We start from the raw sequence: 23767 nt of genomic DNA on the forward strand, positions 1-23767 counted from the left end.
CTCCTTAGCGACCAAGCCATTTTTTACCTTATTTGTCCAAACCAAATTTTACATTTCTGACCAGTGTCACTTTATGTGATACAGGAAAGATATATATCTTTGTACCGTGTTAGCCAGTAGATAGAAAAATATTCAGAATTGAGAGTCCTCAGTGGTTGATACCTTTTAATGGCTAACTGAAAAGATGGTAACACATCGCAAGCTTTCGAGACTACTCAGGTCTCTTCATCAGGCATTGACTAATTCAAAATCTGGAGAGTCACATATTTATATACAACACAGCACAGAAAAAATGCAATAGATAAGACAAGTGATGTGAAGCAGAAATGATTATGGGAGAGGGAGAAACATAAATATTGGACCAGTTCATAGATAAGGAGTCCGGATGTTTTATTGTCCTCTGATTGGGGTCTCCTAATGTATTGTGATGCCCCCACAGGGTCTTAGGAGCAAATTCCTTAATTGATGTAAAAAGACATAAATCCATGCGACACATTCATTCCAGCATTGAGAGTGTCAAAGGTCGTCATAAATTTATACTCACAGACTCTTCTCTCTCTCTGAGATGTGAAGTTACCTTTCAATACCAGTAATTTCATATCCATGGTGTTGTGGTCCATCATACAAAAATGTTTTGTCACAGGTAGATCCATTCTTTTTTTCTCTTATTGTGTGACGATGAGCATTCATCCTTGTTCTCCATTTTTGCCGTCTCCCCCACATACAGACCCCCAGTTGGACATTTAGTACAGATAATTAAGTACACCACATTAGATGTGATGCAGCTGAAAGTATCTGGGAACTTGTAGTCCTGAATTGGGGATCTTTATCGTGTCCGTGGTCATTATAAATGGACAGGTTTTACATTTTTTCTGGTTGCAAGGAAAGGTTCCTGCAGCTGTTGGAGAGGACAGGGAGCTTCTGACAATGATGCTTCTTAGATTTGGGGGCTGCCTAAAGCACAGTAGTGGGGGGGTCTGAAAAAATGGACTGTAATCGGGCATCTTTTTGTAGTAAAGGTTGTAATTTCCGTGCAGCTCCCCTTAGCACTTCCAGATTTGGGTTGTAGGTGACTACTAGAGGCACCCGGTTATTTTCTTCTTTAGCTTTGTAATGTAGCAGGTGATTCCTTGACATTCTGGTGGCTCTTGTAATTTGGTTTTCAATTGTTCTTGGATGGTTGCCCTATTTCAAAAAGGTCTTTTTGAGGCGACCAATGTGTTTGTCTCTATCCATGGGGTTGGAACATATACGATTGTATCTGATGGCTTGGCTATAGATAATAGAGTTCTTTATGTGTTTTGGATGGAAACTGTCTTATTTAAGGTATGTTGGGCGGTCGATTGGCTTCTGATACAGGGATGTCTCTATTTCATTGTTCTTTAGCATAATGATGGTGTCCAAAAAATTAATCTCAGTGCTGGAGTAGTTGAGTGTTAAATTGATGGTGGAATGAAATTGATTAAACAGTTCGTGGAACGTCTTTAGCTGTTGCTCAGACTCCGTCCAGATGATTAAAATATCATCAATGAAGCGGTAGTAGACCAGGGGCCTGATGGGGCATGTTAACAGCCACGGATCTACCTGTGGATGGTAGAGGCACATGACAGCTGATCAGACACAACCTTGGATGTATCTATTAGTGATGAGCGAGTATAGTTGTTACTCGAGATTTCATGAGCATGCTCGGGTGATCTCCAAGTATTTGGATGTGTTCGGAGATTTAATTTCTGTTGCCGTAGCTGCATGATTTGCGGCTGCTAGCCAGCCTGAATACATGTGAGGAATGCCTGTTTGTTAGGAAATCCCTACATGTATTGAGGCTGTCTAGCAGCCGCAAATCATGCAGCTACAGTGACAGAAACTAAATCTCCGAGCACATCCAAATACTCGGAGATCACCCGAGCATGCTCAAGAAATCTCGAGTAACGAGTATACTCGCTCATCACTAGTACCTATACGTCCAAGGCCGCAAAGGGGTTAATAATGTATGCAATTTCTATTGTGAAAGCTGATAACAGATTTACGTAGGCAAACCTAGAATCGGGTACTAAATTGGATACCTGAATATTAAATTCAAGTTTTGGGGCCAACAAAAAAAAAACCCAGTAAGGCTACGTTCCCATGATGAACTTTTGGTGCATTTTTTATGCTGCGTCACAAACACAGTGTCTTAAGCCCCCGTTACACACTGCGATATCGCTAGCAATATCGCTGTAAAGTCACCGATTTTGTGACTATGCAGCGATATTGCTAGCGATATCGCTGCATGTGATACTTACCTCCGACCCACTCCCCCGCTGGTTATCGCTGATCGTGCGAGAAGCTCCTGGACCATTCCTCGTCGGCCACTTCCTGCTGGGCTTCCTGTGGCTCCGATGAGCGACGCGTGGAGCCGGGCAGGAGGACGCAGGATCGCCGCGTCTGACAGGTAAGTAGCGATCCCCGTCCCCAGCGATGTCGCTGGTGAGATCTGCCTGTGTGGCAGCTCACTAGCGACCACCTAGCGATGCACCAACGATCCTGACCGCGTCATATCGCTAGTCGGGATCGCTGGTGCATCGCTAGGTGTAACGGTACCCTTACAGTTCCAGTAAATTAGAATGGATTAACAGAATCTCATGCTCACTGTGCTTCTTAACGTAGCATAAATTGACCTGCGGTGCGTGTTTCCAATCCACAACATGTCAATTTCTCTTGCGGATACGCTGAGTTTTTTGTGTGTATTTTCCCGATAGACTTGGTTTAGGTGTGGTTATTCCAAAGGTACAAACACACACGTGTGTTAAGTGCGTTTACACAGGGAAAACGCATCAAAACTCATGTAATCCGCAGCTAATATGTCAAAATGTTGTCAAAGCCAAAAACCAGGAAGAAAACAAAGCCGCTTTATTTAAAGCATGACACACCAACAAGAGACAAAAAGCACAGCATCAAAAACGCACTAAAACCGCATGGTAAAAAAACACACACCAAAAAACGCAATGACAAAACACAAGTAACCTAATTGAAATAATAGATGCAGAAATTCTGCAGCATCAAAAACTCAGCAAATGACCATGGTGGGAACGTAGCATCATATGTTAGAAGACTTTCTATGTTTTCCTGCAGTTTTAAGCTTTTGTAGGGTTAACCCAGGTTACTGGGAGTTGTCTTCAGCCTCCTCATGGGTGTGATGGTGGTTCTAAGCTGCAGACAGAGGCCCGACCCCAAGGGGTGCAGGTAATGGGACATTACATGGTGTACAGGCAGATATAACAGATTATTGGCAGTTGAGGAAAAAAGGTAGTAAGTCAGCTGAAGTGATTTCCCTGTTGCCAGAGGACTCGGATTACAACTTCCCACTACATGGCAATTAGACCTCCGGCCACACTCTGTATAAGGGCTCATACTCACATGCGAGAAACTCCGACGAGTCTCGCACATCAATACCCGGCATTGCCGCCAGCACTCGGATGGAAGTATTTAGGCTACTTTCACATTAGCGTTTTTTTGAGCAGCGCATCGTGCGCAATACAAACGCATGCAAAAACCCGCATCATGCGTTTTTGCATGCATTTACGTTTCTATGTGCATTCGTTCTCTAGGGGTTAAAACCAGTGTTTACACATATTTACGCCAAAAACGCATGCGCACGAAAACGCAGACAAATTCATGTCCATATGCACACCTATGTTCCCATAGACTGTAATGCGTTATTTTGTCGCATTCCGTGCGCTAGCATGCGCATACTTTTTTTGACGCCTTTCGGCGGACCCAACGATGCAATAGGTTGCGTTTTGCGCGCCTAGGCGCACACGACATGAAAACGCATACGAACATGTGCAAATGCAAGACCATGCGCACGCCATATTAAACATAGGTACGCATGACGCATACGCATGGACGCGCACAATGCGCTGCGCAAAAAAACGCTAATGTGAAACCAGCCTTAGCTGCATGCATTTCTGTGCAGCTGAACGCTCTGATCTGAGTGCCAGCGGCAATGCCGGGTATTGACGTGCGAGACTCATCCAAGTTTCTCGCATGTGAGTATGAGCCCTTACTTCTGTCTCAGACATCAAACCCTCAACCCAGAGCAGCATATAAGCCTCTCCTAGGCAGATCACACCGAGACTACCAGAAACACCAAAGTAGAAACTCTTATTTCTCTACTCCACTGTCCATTTGGGTGACACGAGGCCCCTGTTGCACTTGTGTCTCCACATCGGCCAAGGCAATGAAAGACATACCTCCTGCCATGACGCCATGACAGACTAGACGTCACAGCTGTGAGTAAAGGGCCTGTCACACTAAGCAATATCGCTAGCAATATCGCTATAACACTGGTTTTGTGACGCAGCAGCGATATCGCTGTGTCTGATACTTACCTCCGACCGGCTCCTCCGCTGGTTATCGCTGATCACGCGAGAACGTCCTGGGCCATTTCTCGTCGTCCGCTTCCTGCTGTGGCGACGAACAATGCGTGGACGCGGGCGGGAGGACGTCTTCATCGCCTCGTCTGACAGGTAAGTAGCGACCGTCGACCGCTGCGATGTCGCTGGTGAGATCTGCCTGTGTGGCAGCTCACTAGCGACCACTTAGCGGTGCACCAGCGATCCTGACCGCGTCATATTGTTGTCGGGATCGCTGGTGCATCGCTAAGTGTGACAGTACCTTTACGTGGATCCCACTGACCATGTATACAACACTTTCAAAATATTAGAAATGTAAACCCTTCCCAATATACGTACAGTGGATGTCAGGATCTGAGCCCACAGCATACATGGTGCCGGCTGTATTATACAGACAGCTGCATCTAACACTTTAGGCCGTGTGCCCACGTTTCGCTTTTTTAAGCGTTTTTGGAGCATTTGTGCCGGATCAGACGCTGCAGAAATGCTTAAAAAAAGCATCCCATTAATTTTAATGCATTTTGGCCTTTTTGTGCCAATTGCTGCGTTTTTTTCCGCATTGGAAACGCTTAGCAGCTAAAAACGCAGCATGCTCATTATTTTCCGCATTAGTCCACGTTTTTAGCTATTTCCTATGAGTCCAAAAAACTGGAGTCTGAACTGAGAAAGTAAATTAATGTGTATGCACAATGTAAGTTTTAAATACTAGAGTAGGGACTGTCCCACAAGGGTTGCCGTGACGTGGCGGGATGGCTTGTACATTATTTTGATCAAAATTATGTTTACTAAATACCCTTATTATTGTTATTATTATTACTTTCTTGCATTATTTGCAGTTTATTTTTTACTTTTTATTTCAGGATATTTTTGCTTTTTGCTTTTTGTTTTCCTATGAGTCCAGAAGACGCGCGGAAAAAATGCGCGTTTTCTGGGAAGGAGAAGTGTTTTGTATCAGGTTTAAAACGCTAACGTGGGCACTGATTGCAGGCGAAGAGGGCCTGTTGGCATGCCCCCATTGCTGCCATCTTTTTCTTTTAGGCCACGTTCACACTTTAAGTGTTTGGTCAGTATTTTACCTCAGAATTCATAAGCCACAACCAGGAGTAGGTGATAAATCCAGAAGTGGTGACGTGTTTCTATTATCCTTTTCCTCTGATTGTTCCACTCCTGGTTTTGTCTTACAAACACTGAGGTAAAATACTGACAGTGTGAACGTGGCCTTCTGGATGGAACAGAGCTTGTTCACCTCCAGCAATAAATGCAACACATAGCTATCAAATGCTGCAAGGATCCCAAAACTGTGCCACTAAAAATAACAGCTCTTTATGCTAAAAGCGCTCCGTCACAACTCGATCAAAAGAAATATTAGTTATGATTTTTTTTTCACATAGTTCTGAATATTTTTTATTATTCATTTATTCCTTATAATAAACCCTAATATTTTCAACCCAATTTTCTCTCCCTCACCCTTAAAAAAACAAAACAAAAAACAGACTTTTTTGTATCTATTTTTATCCTAATATAAAGGGGTCCACATTCTGCATGTTCTCTGCACTGAAGCTGTTGGGCTTTGGATGGCTTCCAGTTTTGCGCCTTTATTGCCTGTGACGGGCGATCTGTATCCTCTGATGATTTTCGGGGTCATTTTCATGTATATTTTGCCGTTTATCGAGCCCACTATATCCGGCCACATGATGACTTCTATTTTACCTCAAAAATAATAATAATAATAATAATAATAATAATAATAAATAAAAGAACACAATAGACATTTGGGATCGCTGTATCGTGCGGCCCTGGAGAATCATTGTTACCCCACTCTGAGCACGGAAGAAAGCAAAATCCAAAAATCAAGTGTTACCCCAACTGGATATTTTTCAGATTTTTCTGTACATTTCATGGTAAAATGAATGGTGTCACGCAAAACTACAACCAAGCCCTCACATGTGTACGAAAACAGAGAACTAAAAAGCAAAAATGAGAACGTGAAAAAAAACCGGACCCAACAGGAAGGGTTAAAACCGGCAATAACTGCTATCCCAGTAATAATCATCATTCACACCGTCCACTTTCTCCTCTTTTACATGCGGCTATAATGGTGGCACCAATATCACAGTACTACTGTATAATAGGCGCGCATGCTGTGTGGAGATCGTGTGGTGTTATCTGTGCAGTCCCCAGAACAGTCCTCCCAAGTACCAGTCACGTGACCGGGAGAAGGTAATGTCCACCGCTGACCTGCCAGTCCCTGGAGGGGCGGGGCAGACCGCTGTACCTGCACCTTCCCTGCCCTGGGATCAGCCTACTGCGCATGTGCGCAGCTCCTCGCTCCACTAGCAGCGCTGTAATAGTGCGGAGATCGGCGGATGCCGGCAGAAGACAGCAGCGACTGCTGGAGACGGAGGCTGCGACTACATCCCCGGGCTGAGGAGTCCATGTACCGGACACTGCCACTGAGCTGCAGGTAGGAAGTCGGTATCTGCACCAGTCAGAGGGTCCCGTCCTCCCAGGGGATGGGGCAGGTGCACCTGCAGTCATCTCATCCAATGACCCTAGTGCTGGAGATGTAGCAGAGCCGAGCTCGTCATTTGTCAGAAGTTCTAGAAATAAGTGGTGAAACTAAATTCGCCTTATTAGAGAGTGGTCCTCCTGTGCTGGCAACCCCATTATCAGGACTAATAAACTTGTGGTAAGACCCTGCAAGTGACCACTTCCGCTCTGCTACATCTGTAGATCTGTGTGCAGCTTGCACTTCTGTTACTTCTGACCGTAATGAAATAGTAATGTCCCATGAGTGCTGGCTGATGGCTAGTATTACATATATGTTCTTGTGTTGCATGGTGCGCGTTGCCGGCGTGCATGGTGCGCGTTGCCGAGGTGCGCGTTGCCGGCGTGCATGGTGCGCGTTGCCGGCGTGCATGGTGCGCGTTGCCGGCGTGCATGGTGCGCGTTGCCGGCGTCCAGTACAGTATAATGACTTATTGATTGAGGTTCCACCTACACTCTGATGCAGAAAGTTCTGCGACTGCCCCGTCCCATTCATCTGGACCAGTGGGCTGATTTCCAGGTGCAGAATTTCCTGCATGAAATCTGCAGCGTGGGATTTCGCCCTAATAATAAAGTAGGAATTTGTGATCGAATGCTCAAGTAATCTAGTGTTGCAGATTTTGCTGCGGATTACTGCGATTCTGCAGGAATAGTGCTGATTTTTAAATCCATTTACTTTTTTTTTATCGTTACATTTCATTTTTTTTCTAAAGGGGGATCAAAATGATCCTACGATGCGTTTTCATGTGGATTTTCCTGGTAACTTTCTGCAGAAATAGTTTGCCTCAAATCCTAAACGCTGGCTAATAATAATAATAATAATAATAATAATAATTTGCCCGTACGTGACGTCTCCTTGTGGCAGATCTGTTGCTGACGTTTCAGTGACTGCTCCTTTCATCTGGGGTTTTGTAAAAAAAATAAATAAAAATCTCTGTCCCTGCTGTAGACACAAGCGTATTTAGTATCTGCAATGATTGCACCTCACATGCTGCTGCTGTCTTATTTTTATGGCAATGATGTTCATATTGCTGAATCTTAGCCCATCTTGGATTATGTGTTTTATGGGCAGTTTTTTCTGTGCAAACCTCAGAATATAGACTGTGTCCAACATGCCATTGTGTGTGTGGTGCTATTGTCCCTGGAGTTCACCCTCTCTGTGGTCAGTGATTGATACCCTTTGCATGCTGGAGCTTTGGAGTCCTGGAGCCATGGTTGCAAGTCTTTATTCCCCATTGATTCCAAGTATGAGCTATAAACTCCCATTATAAGTCCCAGCCTTGGAGACTGAGTGGCTTTGGAGGGGGAGGACGCAGACACTATCCGCCACCCAGGATCATTCAATGGGAGCGCTGGCAAGTGACATCAAATACGCGTTGCATTGTAAAATAAAGGGAGGGGACAGTGGAAAGTGTCCTGGGTGGGAGGAGGGCTGGGGAGGCTGATCTCATCCCAGCACGATCACAAGCATTACTAATTGGTTTTCCCAGGGAAGCTGTCGAGCAACCTGTTGTGCTGCCTGTGTCTGTGCAAAGGTGACTTTTCCATTTCGGTAGTGTGGAACAAAATAATTGGGGAACCTGGGGTGCCTGACGCGTCTCAGGATGACATCCGTGTAGAAGTGCGGCGATCCTGACTTGTGGTCCTTGTAACCCATCAGTGAGGTACGTATGACCCTTCTTGGGTTACTAATACTGTCTATATTGTAGTAATGTAATTCCTGCATCTTCTAGCCTGGCACAGATTCTGAAAGGTTTGTGACCTTTCACTATTTTTATTGTTCTGCCATTGTGTAGGGGATTTACAAAGTGGCTACAAACAGATTAGACTAATATGAACAAAAATGATAAATATGTAATAAATATGAGCTGTTTAGCCTTTTATGTCCGGGGTCCCCAACCTGCGGCTATGGAGACACATGTGGCTTGTAGGCCCATGATGTTGGCTCGCAGCTGTCTACCAACTTTGTGCATTAGCACTAGGTCTAGTAACTAGTTAGAAGGGAAGGTCTCCAGATGGGGGCTTTTGTGAGTTGATCTGGATGTGTATGTACTGGCAGGCAAGATGTGGAGGAGAATTGATGTAAGCTGGAGGTAGGATGATGCTGATCGTCACACCAGGTACTTGAAGCTTGTCTGGACGGCTATAGTGTGGCGAGTGTGCAAGACACGGGAATACCGAATGGCTGCAAAATGGGAACCTTGGATGTAAGTACACGACTATGAGGGAGGCACAAGGTCTTAATTTGCTTTCTTTGGGGAAGCATCATCATACTTGTCATGGCGGGTTCTGGGTGTCACTACTGTTGAGGGCTGGATGTGGCTCACGACCATCTCTTAGAGTTCAGTGTGGCTCTCAGGGTAAAAAAAAAAAAAAGCTTTGGGACTGCTGCTTTATATTTTCCCTTATCATGTAATCTGGACATGTATTGAGGAAGCCTCAATATTAATTTACTATACAAATATGTCGGTCGTGGGGCTTCTCTAGTGATCAGTTGTAGACTGATCTTTAGCATCATTAAACTAAAAATTAGAAACCTTGAAATCCCTATGCCAAACTCTTAACAGGTGAGAGTTAGCAAGTATCCTCCAGTCCTGCAGGTAAAGTCCTGTAGGAATGCGGTGTTTGTGTGTGCAGCAGACACATGGTGGTATCGGTGCTTTGATCAGGAGTGGGCTTTTGTATCAATCATGGGTTATTTTCAGATTGGATATATTTGATTGCTCTCAGGGAACGTCTTTCACACGCACAGCCTGCTTCAGCCACGACCTGACATCATAGTTATGTCATTAGGCGGTTTTCCATGTTGTGGTTGTGTTTGCAAAGCCTTCCGTCTGCCGTTTCCAGGCTTTATCGCACATCTTTTACATATTTTGCTGGGGTTCTGGTGCACGCGATGATTGCACTGATGTTGTTACATTAGATTGCATGAAATTGTGGTATTCTATGCATAATAATGCGTCTGTAATTTAATGACCATGAAGCATTACCAGTGATGATCACAAATTGCTCACAATTGTTTCTTCCATAGACCAATCCTATTATATTTCTTCAAAAAGAAAGCTCCACCACTAAATTGCAAGTAAACATTGCAATGTTGTTTTGAGATTATATTTTTCACGGGAAATGAGTTGCCTAAGGTCGGGATCACACATGCGAGAAACTCCGACGAGTCTCGCATCTTAATATCCGGCACTGCTGCCGGCACTCGGGAGCAGAGCGTGCGGCCGCATAGGAATACATGGAGCCGTACGCTCCTGTCCGAGTACCGGCAGCAGTGCAGAGTATTAAGATGTGAGACTCGTCGGAGTTTCTCGCATGTGTGATCCCGACCTTAGAGGTCTTAATGGGTTTGTCTCAACTTCTTATATTAATATTATTAAATAATCCTTTCCATTCTCAGAGGAATTTTTACTGTTATTGTTTACAAGTCGCTGTCTAGGTTACTAGATACCGCCGCAGCCTATCATTGGTGGCCAGTCTCATTGGCAAAGAGGGGCAGAGCTTGTAAGCACTGCTCTGAAGCTGGGTCCAGCCATTTCCTGCACGTCTCCGATGCTGCAGAGGTTAATTTGCCTCTGCTTGCAGCATCGGAAAGAACACCGTTCGGGACAGCGGCACCACCATATTGCTGGTCCAAACTGTCAGTAAGCAACAAGCTGGGAGGCTGAGGAGGAGTGTGCTCTTCATAGAACATGGGACGAAAAGGTGTTTCCAGTTTGAGAACCCTGCTTCACATGACTGGTTCCACTGAGATTGGTTGATGTCAGGGGCAATCTTATGCGACTTTGCAAAATGACTACCCAATGTTTGTAATTTTCCAGGACAAAGAAAATCTAATTATGGAGCCAATTAATTAGCTCCTATGATAGGAGCTGAGAACGGTCACTGCACTGTCTGGAGCTGTGGTGCCCCGGCACTGTACAGTGTAGGTCCTGCGGAAACTGGACGTAAGCTGATGTGTTGGCCGGATGTCAAACTGCCAATGATCTGATATTGATGATCTATCCCAAGGATAGGTCATTTATCTCTCAAGGCTCCCATACATTTTAGGTATGTTAACTGAATTTGATTTCTACAGGAAATCTTCCAATCATCTAATGTACATGGGGGGGCCTTACAGCTCTTTCCCGGAAATTGATGTCGGGGGAGAGAAGGATCCGGCCTGCTGAATTTTAACGGTTGATCCTTTTGTTTGATGTGGTCATAAGCCGCTCCAACATGATTCTGGCAGTGACTCGTTCATAAAGAACAGACATGTTTGACCAGGTCATGACATATAGCTTTCTATCAAATGATCGCTCAGCTAACGACTCTATAAGGCTATGTGCACATGTTCAGTGGTGATCAGTTAGAACGGGTCCATCAGCAATCTGTTGGCAAAAAGTTGTGCAGATTCCACTCTTTAGTGCATTTTTAAATAACTGATCTCTGCTGGATCTGTTTTTTTTTTAACATTGAAGTCTATGGAAAATGGATTTTACTGGATACAATAAGTAAAAAAAAAAAAAAAAGGATCCATTACAAATGAAAGAAAAGTGGGTGGCTAATTAACAGATCCATTTTTCCATAGACTTCAATATTAACAAAATGCAAGACACCATCTCAGAATGGAGGGCATAAACTCTTGTGTCACGTATTGGAGGTAGCAAACCTAATTGTCCATATCAGGCCAGATGAGTTGGGAGAAGAAGCTAACCAGGAAATCTATTTGCATATTTAATTTTCCAAAGGAGCATTGCATGATTTATTTCTCCCTATACCAACTTGGCATTTTCCACTGTGAGAAACTTTACCCTTTGGCTCCACTGTTAGCAGCTTCTAACCCAGTAAAGTCAGCTCTCCTGCTTTGCATTGATGAGGGGCAAATGCCCAAAAACACGGGTCTGCAAATGGTGTTTCTTGTTTGGATTCTTATCCTAAGTCATGTGGCAAATTCATTTAAAGGTCAGTTTTGCCTTTTACGATTGCTACATTCAATGCGCAGCAATAGTTACTATCCTCTTCTCTGAAAAGGCTTTTTGCATGTTTTAAATTCCCCAGGGAACATTGCATGGCCCATAAGTCTCCCTATGCTAGATCTTTCCATAAGGAGAAACGTCACCCCTGAGTTCGAATTTCTTCATAACATTGAGGGTGATCAATTTATGGTCAGATCTTCAAAAAATGATCATGACCATGTCCAACATGGATTTAAAAACCCTGTACTCTATTAGGCTCCATGTTTGTATAATCAATGATGAGCTTTGATTTACTGTTCAGCTTGTTTTACATGGTACACGGAAGACAAGGTAACGGTGCCCAGAAGGGTTTCCAGCTCTGGCATGTTACGATTACCATGCTTTTTATGTGATGGTACAGGTACTCTTATGTAACCCACGCTAAATTAACATTAAGGTGTCATTTATTAAAGAGCAGGGAGATTATAAAATGTGCTGAAATATCATAACAAAACCTTAGAAGCCCCTCAGGCCAAAACATGTGGCTTTATTTTATGAGCGTCTGTGTGCTTTTCTGATGGATTTGTTTAATTTCTCTTATTAGCCGTTTGTGGCATTGTTCGTTCTTCACCACTTCCATAGCCATGTAATCACAGAAGGCTTTAAGGACTTAGCATTTGTTTTTCAAGAGTCTTCTTGATGGGTTTTTCCATTGTTTGTTCCACTCCCTGAATCAGCACTTGTCTCTTATCTGAAGGCAGGATGTTATAGAATTGATTTGGGGTCTTGGATGAGAGGTTTTTCTATACCTATGCTATCACTTTTCCCAGGATGTAGCTATGATTGCCCAAGTGCCACAATGTGTGATTATAAAACGAGAGGGTGAGTCAAACATTGCCCTATACATCAGTATTGTCTCAATGTTTGATATTCATTGGATAGATTTCAATAAACCCATTATAGCTTTTATCATTACAGATTAACACAGAAAGTCCACTGATTGGCTCTTTTAATCGTATGTAAATCTGGTTTCTGCAGGGCAGATTTTTAACTTTTGGCCAACCCTTACAATTGTTTAGGACTAAGGGCCCAGTTACACCTATCAATGTCCCAGCGATCCCACCAACGATCCGACGTGGTTGGGATCGCTGGGACATAGTTAGCTCAACGTTGGTGAGCTGTCACATAGACAGACCCACCAGTGATCAGGACCAGCGAGCAAGCTGGCTTCCAATGTAAACAGCGGGTAACTAAGGCCTCTTTCAGACATCCGGTGTCAGGGGTCCGGCGGCCTGCGGCGAATAGCCGGGCCGCCGGATCCGGCCTGCAGCGGTGACACCGGATGTACATGCGGCCCCTGATGCGGCTTGGAGGACATTTAAAGGAGCCGCAGCACCGGGGGTCGAGAGAGCCAGCTGGAGAGAGATCGGGAGGCGAGAGAGCAGCCAGAGAGACAGCGGGGGACGAGAGAGCAGCCGAAGAGAGAGCGGGGGACGAGAGAGCAGCCGAAGAGAGAGCGGGGGACCAGAGAACAGCCGAAGAGAGAGCGGGGGACGAGAGAGCAGCCAGAGAGACAGAGGGGGACGAGAGAGCCAGCCAAAGAAAGGTATGGAGCGTATGGAGAGAGAGAGAGAGAGAAGGGGAGGGGGAGAGAGAGAGAGAGATGCGCGCCGGGCACTTGTGGGGTTAAAACTCATAGTGCCGGGCATGCGCAGTTGAAAAAGCCGGTCCGGCGCTACAAAAAAACGTTGCAGCCAACGTTTTTTGCAGACGCCGGACGGCGCATGTTGGCGGCGCATGTCCATCCGGCATGATGCGGCGATCATTATATTCTATGTGAAAAAACCGGATCCAATTCCGGATCCGGTTTACACAAATTTCGCCGCATCATGCCGGATTTAAAAAAACGGATGTGTGAAAGTAGCCTAAGAGCCGCACAGCTCTTAGATACCCACTGTTTACATTGGAAACCAGCTCCCAGCGTCGCTGTTCGCTGTTCTTTCGCTGCCATACGCAGCGATGCGCACTAGCCAGCTGGAGACCAACGATCAAAAAACGGCCCAGGACGTTCGAGCGCGATCAGCGATACCCGGCAGGGGGGCTGGTCGCTGATCCATGTCACACAGCGATATCACTGGTGAGATCACTGTGGCGTCACAAAATCAGCGATCTTGCTGGTGATCTCGCTGTGTGTGACAGGGCCTTGACTGTATAGGAGAAGTGTGTCTTCTTTAATTGCACTGATATAATGCTTGTAATTCAGAATATATAATCCTCTAGGACAATAAAATCGGTAAGGGATAAAGATTGGCCATACAGATCAATTTCAGCTCTTCCAGGGAACTTATCAATGGCATTTAAAGACAATCTACGTTCTCTTTAAGGGGAATCACTGTTCAAACTAAGTCCCCCCACCCCATTCGGTGCTTCTCGGTGGGGCCAATCATTTGAATACACCCTCTGTAATGCTGAGTTGCTGTCAGTCAGTGCCATGCTCAGAAAAAAACAGCAAAAAAGCAGAAAGGTTTACCCATCCAGGCCTCCAGGCAAATGCACTATTGGGATGCAGTGTACCCATATAACTAAGATGGCAACAAAGGTGCAAGAATACCGATGAAACTACCAATACATGGAGGGGGCGGTTGCCTGGTATGTTAATGCACAATAAAAACCTTGTATGCGGTGCTGTTTTTTTTTTTTTTTTTTTTTTTTTTTTTTTATTGTGCATTAACATACCAGGCAACCGCCCCCTCCATGTATTGGTAGGCTGTGAGCGGTTTTTTACATCGGTATTCTTGCACCTGTGTTGCCATCTTAATTATATGGGTCCACTGCATCCTGATAGTGCATTTGTCTGGAGGCCTGGACGGGTAAACCTCTCTGCTTTTTTGCTGTTTTCTTCTATTATTGGAGGATTTTTAAGTCCTCTTTCTGTGCTATTTCAGTGCCCATGGCTCAGGCAGCATGAGTCTCCTGCCAAACTGTATAGGGACTGAAAGATCATTAACACTAGGACTCGGTTCCCATACAGCTTGCATATTGTGGGCAGCATGTCCCCTGTTTATATGTGGGGATCAGCTATTGACGACGATGATTTTTAGGCCACGTACACAATTCGATCGGTCAGTGATTAAGTGTTACTCGTTCATAGGCTATTTTGTCATGTTTCCATGGCTTGTTGATCATAGCATGTATTAAGAATTTGTCTACAACTCCTCCACTTCCCAAATACTATAATCCACTGCAGACTTTCTGTCTGAAAATCCAGATGGAAAATCGTGATGTAGCCGAATAGCATCTTCACTGGCCGCCTGAGATGGGGCCGCCTGTTGCCTAGTCTCATTAATAATGCTGTCCTGTACGAGATCATTCTCGCCAAAGCTGATCATACTCAGGATAACTGAGCATTCCCCACTCTCCTGAATCCCCCATAAACATGAGCGCTGATCATGTATTTTCCATGGGGATGGGGGCATGAGAGAAAGTCGCAGCTTATCTCCCCTGAAAAGAAAATGATCAGCCATTGAATTTCCAACTGACCCTGCTTGATCATTCCCTTCCCCGATACCTATCGGGGAAGAGTCAGAAGGCCACTCTACCTTGGCCTGTCCTGTTGAAGTTGACTGACTTTAGTCTGTGTATTGGCCTTTATCCTATCTATTGAATCTCGTGTTGATCATAAAGCCTAACATCATCAGTGCTAGATTTGTGGGAATAACTGCTTATCATTCCTAAATATGGGCTACTTTTTAATCTTGGCTAATGTTGAACGTTTGCCCTATATCCGCTCCTCCTATAGCTGCTGGTGAAGAAGGGATGTTGTCATTGTTTTACCTAGTTATTATGATGAAATCTACAGTATGATTACAGTGCTGGCTTCATATAACCGGACTTCATTGCAAGGACGTACTATATAATATTGTTCTTAAAGTAGCTCTAAAGTTGTAAATGAGGTGACCTCATTGTCTTCACCTTAATATTAGTGTATTTACCTGGAATAACATCTAGACCTCATTTACCAAACCATTGTATGCTGATTGACATCACTAAATATGGGAGAACAGTTTCTATGTGACATCTCCTGCAAATTCTAGGCTGCTGTTCCCTCTAGCAGCCTGAAACGGGGGATTAAATGGCTTGTATCTGTAGGGAAGTCAAGTGGCCTTAGTTCCGATAATGATTTGCTCTTCAGAGTGGCTACAAGATGGAGCTTTACGGTTTGTGACTTGCTAAGGAGATTTTACACCATTATTCGTGTTAATTAAACGAGCGTTCTCAGGATCTAAACTTATGTCCTATCAATAGGTTATAGGACAACGTACTGATCACTGGGTATCCGAGCCCTGGAACCCCTATGTATACTGGTGCTATATATCCTAAGTACCCAGATCCTGCAGAAACCTGTCTTAAAGGGAATGTGTAATAAAAAAAAACAAAAAACTATTGTTTAAATCAGAATTTTGTTTTTACATTAGAAAATGTGAGGCACTAAGTACCTACTACAGCTCTTCATATGCTGATCAATGGTAATATAAAAGCAAACAGCAGCTCAGATGCGCACTAAACAATCTTTACTATGTCGTTCAGTGCGTATAGGGTGCCATTATTCTCGGCAGAACAGGATAATGATCATAAACAGGATAATGTGCTGTGAGAATGATGATCTTTTGGGCAAACCTCAAAAATATTTCAACTGTTGAACGAGTGTCTTGGTCATTTGTTGGGTGCTCAGGAGCCTGTTTCATCTGTACAATTATAGAGAAACGAGTGTTTTCTGATACTCGTGCAGTGTAAATGTCCCTATAATGATAGATGCTGTGTATAGAGATGTTCCTTGTCATTGTAATTCTGCCTTTTATGAGAAGCATTGCTGCAAACTCTTCCTGAAGGACAGGAGGTGTAAAGTCTAAAGTTTGTGGCCTGTGTGAAAATGGAAAGACTCTTAATGTATTTTTAATAACGTCGTTCCCAAAATTTCCTTTAAAAATACATGCAACATGAAAGCTTGAATTAAGCAATAGTTCATTTTCTGTTGACATCTCTCATTTAAATGGCGTGGAGGTGCGCATGGTCAACTTTCACTAACGTATAGCGAGCATGCTATGGATTTTATGTGACAAAAGCCCCAAACATTACGCTTGTTTGCTGGACGTCAGCAGCACGTTGTTGCAAGTCCAAAGGAGAAATTGGAGGCACAGCCTGAATCCTGTGTGCCAGGTGCTGTTCACATCACTGGTGACCCTACTTTCATTGGCTCCTTCGAGGCTTGCATATGAAGCCCTGCAAAACAGGATGTGGCCATTAACGATATTGGCAGTATATGCCTATTGGACAGCATGGCATAGTCGAATACATCTTGCTGCAAGTCTCAATAAGGTGTATAAATCCGAAAATTATGTCCAATATTATTATTTATTTATATAATGAGGTTTTCTGTAATGGAGAAATGTGTTGGTCGTCTCACCCATGCACAGGAGCACTCGTTCAGTCAAGCGCTGCCATGTTCTGTATGAGTAAGCCACTGATAGACCTCTCTGGGGGCGACTTGTCTCCAGATAAACTATATTATTGGCAGTCTGAAATCAGACATACTCTATCGACACATTTCCCCCCTCCAATAATCAGTTGGCCAGAGCCCCCATACAAATTGGTGTCAGCCGAATCTGTTGATATCGGAGCGTGCCGCCAACATTTATCAGAGGTGTACTGTGCGGCGGGGCTTTAATGAGCTAGGAGTAGGACTTTTCCATCTGGGTGGTTAAAGTCTTCTGGTTTTTGTCACTTAAAGGTGAATTGTGTTTGTCTTTGCATCTGTACCATAATTACTCCATTAGACAAATAGACACCACTCACTAATTGATGTGTCTAAAAGAGACAAAGGCAGCCTATTTGTTTTAACAGGATACAAGTACTCAGGATTGTTGCTGGCATGCGAAGCGAAGATCCCTTCTACTAAAGTTCTACGTAAATTATTGAAGGTTTTTGTAGTGTAGGAAGTAATTTTTTTTTTTTTTCTATCCCACTGGTATTTGAAAGCTCTGTTTTCTGTAGGCAGCTGATTTGTAACTGATACTACTGGAAAATGTACTTCCATTATTGACTTGCTATGAGAATGAGATGGGTCAGGTATGGCCACACATGGAGTTGTAGGGGAGAAGGTTTGACAAAGACAAGACTGTAAATGCAAGGGCTCCATTGGATGAAAGTGTCAGTAACCACATGTTTCTAGGTTTGTGGGTATTTACATAGTGTTTTAGAATAGAAACCTCCCACCTATAATACTAAGTTGTCATCAAGCCATCATAGATCAAGAAATGGCTGACAAGTAGTCACACATAGTCATATGTACGTGTCAGAACAGCTGTAGTCTGTGTAACCGTGTTCAAAGCACTAAACTGTTGATTACATTGGCCTTAGACCCTATTATTCATAAAGCTCTGATCACACTTGCATTAGTGGCTTGTTTTGGTTTTTGCATGTGTAGTCCGCAGCTCAAATCTCGGCAGAAATCCTAACTCAATCTATTGGATGAAACGGGGGGCCATGAGCATTTGCTAATATCTGTTGGTAAGTGTGCTAGCATAGTTATTGCAATCTGCAGCCATGACTTGGGCCTCGTTCAGACGTATGTTTTTCACATACAAGTGCTATCTATGGCTTTCACTTACAGTGCTCGTACCGTTGATAGTCCATGGGGACATGCACGTGTATGGAAAATGGCGAAGATGTCTGATTTTAATCCGAGCGTCAAGTTAGAATCAGCAATGCAAGTCTATGGGTCCGTGAAAAAATAGTCCTATGTTCCGATGTTCACTGACTGTCACACAGGAGAAGATGGAGAAACTTTTTATGTGTATATTTTTCTCTCCACTTTCAAGAAAAACTGGTGACACTCTGACCAAAATAAATCCTCTGTTTTTATCTCGTAATTGAAAAAATCTAACCTAAAGTGTGAACAGAGCCTTAAGCTGCACTTCAACAGGAGGAGCATTCATAGAAACTCTCAATCCCTATTATGAGTAATCATAATGGCGATCACATGATTGAATGATCAAAAAGCTCCTTCGTCAGATGATCTGATGTGACAGAAAAAAAAAATCATTGATGTTGGTAAACTGGGGATTTACTGACATATGTATTGGGATAGAAGGATCGTATTAGTGATCTCTGTACACATTGTTAGCCTGTGAAAACTGGTCAAAAACCGAGTGCAAAATGATTTATGATAACCGACACTCAAGGTGTATTAAAGGGTCAAAATGCAAATAATGGGACTTTTTTTTATCTTGTTTGTTCATTCTTATTTTTTTGTGGGTGTTTCTTCTTAGATTACTGAATGTGTGAACGTGACCTTATTCATTCTTGAATGAAAATAGCTGAAATGGCTAACACATTGTAAGTCAAATTCTCAGCAGAGACGAGAAATGTCTGCACAACCTTGGAGCTATACTATTTGCTTTGTTCATAGCTCTGCACTGGAAAACATGGCAGCAGGTACATTTCCAGGATGTATATGTGTTTGTCTAAAAATAATCCAAGTAAAGAGATTCTCTAGATCGTGGAAAAATGATAGCGGGAGGAGTAATTTTACGTCACTGTGCCTTTGTGTCCAATATCCTTTATCCTGCTGGAAAGTCAATATGTAGGTGGGTGGGGAAACACGCGAAGCATTAGGCAGCTAAAGAGTAACGAAGGTAACTGTTGTCATTGATGTCCTTTCATACCGTCTATGTGGTAGTGGAAATTCTTTCGTAAAGGCTTTGCTCTTACCACGAAACGAAGTTATGTAACCTATGCAAAAATATCATGAGAATGGGTCTACAGCAGTGGTCTCCAATGTATCGTTATCCTGTTCTTTCAAAACTCCAACTCTTTGCTTTTACTACTGTTTTAGAACATGAAAATAATTCTACTATTGGTCCATTTCAGGTCTGCACACGTAACATACATGGGTATGGCGGTGATGTTTTGGGCTAGGATGCTTTTCTACGGCTCCGAGGTCCAGCATTGGTGATGACCCTGTTGGCGACAAGTCTGCATCAAGATGCATGTTATGAACTGCGTATCCCTGGTCAATGATAAGGAGAATGGAGACTGCAATGTGGTCATTAGTGACTTAATGCTTGATAACAGATTAACAGAAACATCAGAACCACCACCACCTCCTCCCCCACCTCCACCTCCCCCACCACCTCTCTTTCAGAATCATGGTTCTCACCCAGGGCCACCACCACCACCTCCCCCACCTGGGGCTCCCCCACCACCTCCTTTTTTACAAAACGGTATTTATGGACATGGCAGTAACAACAAGAAAAAGAAAATTAGGAATTTTTTCTGGAAAACCATCCCTGAAGAGCAGGTCAAGGGTAAAACCAATATCTGGACTATAGCTGCTAGACAACATCCGTACCAGATCGACTCAAAGACAATTGAGGAATTGTTTGGGCAACAAGAGGATCAAAAGTCAGGAGTACTCAAGAGATCGGGAAGCTCGAGGTCGTCATTTCGTGAGCTGAAGGATGAGGTAACTTTTTAGACTATATAAAGGATTAATTGTTTGAGGAGCTTATTGATTTAGCATGAACTAAAGCTGCAATGGTCATGTAACATACCACAGTAGATATTCTTTCACTTATTTTCCTTGCATTTGGTTTTCTTATCGGAATACTATTGGTCCTTACTCCAGCAAAAAAAAAAGATGGCTGCACTTTTTTGGGCAGTACAGAAGAAGTTGCAAAAAACAATGCCCACTTTTGACATTGTTTGAGTAGCTGTTTTCTGATGCTGCTACAGCTTGAGATATTGCTGCAGATTCATTAATCTGAACCCAATGATTTTGGTGGGATCGACCACCCATCTAATGTGTAATGGGGGCACCAGACTCTTTCTGATGTCCGATGGAAAATTAACAGATTTGTTGATCTACATGTTAGTATTATTGCTGTTCTTCTGTCATAAGCTCAATTTAAAGGGATTTTATCACCAGGATTTTACTACCTTATATAAGAACAGTATAATGTAGGAAAAGAGACCCTGATCCCAAACATGTATCACTTAGTTTACTTAGTGCAGCAGTTACGACAGTTTTTAGATGTAGCATGTAGCTGAACTCAGAGGGCTAACCCTGCCCACACCACAGCTTTCTGTGTTCATTGTATATTGACAGTTAGCTGCTTATCAGATGAGGGGGCGGAGTTGGACCATGGCTCACTGTGGTCCAGGAAGTGATAATCTCCTGGTGATAAACCATTCTTTGAATGGAAACAGCGCACAGTATAAAGCCCCCGTTACACACTGCGACATCGCTAGCAATATTGCTGTAAAGTCACCGATTTTGTGACGTTGCAGCGATATTGCTAGCGATATCGCTGCATGTGATACTTGCCTCCGACCGGCTCCCCGCTGGTTATCGCTGATCGCGCGAGAAGCTCCTGGACCATTCCTCGTCGGTCACTTCCTGTGGCGCCGACGAGCGACGCGTGGAGCCGGGCGGGAGGACGCAGGATCGCCGCGTCTGACAGGTAAGTAGCGACCCCCGTCCCCTGCGATGTCGCTGGTGAGATCTGCCTTTTTGGCAGCTCACTAGCGACCACCTAGCGATGCACCAGCGATCGTGACCACGTCATATCGCTGGTCGGGATCGCTGGTGCATCGCTAGGTGTAACGGTACCCTAAGTGTCACATTGCTGAAACCTGGAGATGGACACTCAGACGTAGTAGACTGCGTCTGAGTGTCCGCCTCTAGTTAGGAGTGCACACCCGAAAATGATGCACAGCAGAGCGCATGTATAGTCTATGGCCCCGTCGGCGCATACGTCCGAATCACGGTTTGGGGGGGGGGGGGGGGGTTGGACATAAGCCCCAACAGAGCTACCGAACCAGTGCTTGAATGCAATGTGAAAGCACTCTAACTTTGGACAAAGGGTAATATTTGTTGAAACCTGACAGCCCTGGAAAAAATAAATCTTGTTGGTAAAGGCATAAGATGCAGTGAGATCCTAACTTGGCAGCCAGCTGGTAACAAGAAATGCTATTAACTCATCCCATGTGCTGAACAGAAGTAGAACAAGTATATGCTTGCAATGATGATTAATACAGGTAATAAATTGGTAAATATTACAAGCATAGTGAGGGTTGTTGGCCAGGTGGCAAGCTGTTCATTCACAGGAGTGTGTAGAAATCTAGGGTATTGTTGTTTTTGCTGCATTTACTGAAATAGGTACAACCTCCATAAAGTAATTTTTTTTTTTTTTTTTTCTTTTAGTAAATCTATTTTCCCCAGGCTGTGTAGCCGATAACCAAAGCTCTTTTTCCAGATTCCATTCTTTATAAATGTCTCATGTATAATAATTAGAATGAAGAATTTTACTATAGTATAATTTTTAGCATCACATGTATGTACGGTATATGTGTACTGACTACACCTGCGTCCAAAACTGCCTCTGAGTCCACAGCTCTAATTCACATTGAAGATGCCAAATAATCTCGCTGCAACGCAATAGTCACTATCTGTTGCCATCCATATTTAATAGTAATAGGATCCCAATCAGTCTCATGCAGATTTAGGCTGTGTTCACACAAAACATAAATGCTGCATTTTTCTCTTCTGTGCACAAAATTTAACAGTTCAAGCAAAGTGGACGTGATTTCATGAAAACTCGTGGCCGCTGTTGAACTGTGTGTTCTTTGGTGCATATTTTTCCCGTTTCTGTACTAATAAAGCATGAAGTAAAAATTGAGTCAGATGTGCACCAAAACAACGTAAAAAGGGGAAAAACTCATTGCCCGTTTTGGTGTGGACACCTGCAAATAAAAAATTTTTTTTTCTCATGTCAGAAGATGGCCTATATTGCTAGTGGTGTGTGTGTGTATGTATGTATGTATATGTGTGTGTGTGTATATATATATTATTGCTTCATTTCTGCACCTATGAAGTGTAAGATATGATACTTTTTCTTTTTGTTAAAAATACCCAGCATCAGAAACTCTCCCCAAACTCATTGTGGGAACGTAGCTTAAAAGGCTATGAATCCAGAGCTCATTTCTCTAGCCCTAAGGACAATTGAAAGGATGGGTCAATTTTCGGACAGCCTCAGGCAGATAAATAAACAAATCCTGCCATTAAAGCCGGCCATTGTAAAGATTGTTGTCATGAACAACAATGCTGAAAGGTAAAAGGACAAATTGCAAATCAGTCTCTGGTGATCGTTGGCCTAGTCTGGACTAGCATTGATGGGATGCAGATTTAGCTTTCACCATGAACCACTTTACAGTTCCAGTAAATGAAAATAACCCCAAAAATCTAACACAGCAGATCAACTATGGGTGGCATATGTCCGGCTTACCACAAAAATCCCCTAGTGATCTTTAGAAAGTTGCCTAGGTGTATGTTCACACAAAGATTTGTTTTTTTTCAGGAATTTTTCGAACGAAGTTTCCAAAAGCCTTAGGATTTAAAAAACCCACAAGTTTGGTTTCTACTTCAAGGACTCTTGAGGGTGGGGGGAACTCTGTGTGAACATTTCACTATTTTGCCCCACTTGGAATTTTATTTCACTTGTTTTTTTTGTGCATTGTATGGAAAAATAAATACGGTACATCTCGTCCGTCAAACAAACTTCATATTGATGTGTAGACATAAAAAGTTATGACTCTTGGAAGAAAAGGCAGAAAAAAAACGAGTGAAAAAACAGTGTGAACATACCCTAAATCATCCTTTTCAGTTGTAGAAAAATGTGTAATTGGCCAGCTTTACTGTAATTTTCCAGTAGATGCTGTGCTGGATAGGACACACTGGTCCTTGGTACTATTTGTACAATTTGGAAGAGCCCCGGGCTTCCCAAGACGCATGAGCTGTGTTCTTCGTCTGGTTGTTTTGGTGCAGAC

At 43.5% G+C, this 23767-nt stretch overlaps 1 protein-coding gene across 2 annotated transcripts in view; it reads left to right on the forward strand.

Annotated features, from left to right (window-relative positions):
* The first annotated feature begins 6655 nt into the window (after nucleotides 1-6655).
* Nucleotides 6656-23767, forward strand: part of FHDC1 (FH2 domain containing 1) — a 66178-nt gene continuing 49066 nt past the window's right edge. The window contains exons 1-2 of one of the 2 annotated variants that reach the window (XM_073576377.1): nucleotides 6656-6858; nucleotides 19811-20405. In XM_073576377.1, the coding sequence (XP_073432478.1) occupies nucleotides 19926-20405 (480 nt within the window). In that variant the 5' untranslated portion in view covers nucleotides 6656-6858; nucleotides 19811-19925. Of the gene's footprint in view, nucleotides 6859-8393; nucleotides 8606-19810; nucleotides 20406-23767 lie in introns of those variants that run through there. The other variant, XM_073576378.1, reaches the window with a different exon arrangement.

This window comes from Dendrobates tinctorius, unplaced genomic scaffold (assembly GCF_039654945.1).
Source record: "Dendrobates tinctorius isolate UK_male_01 unplaced genomic scaffold, ASM3965494v1 ptg000008l, whole genome shotgun sequence".
Taxonomy (NCBI): Eukaryota; Metazoa; Chordata; class Amphibia; order Anura; family Dendrobatidae; genus Dendrobates; species Dendrobates tinctorius.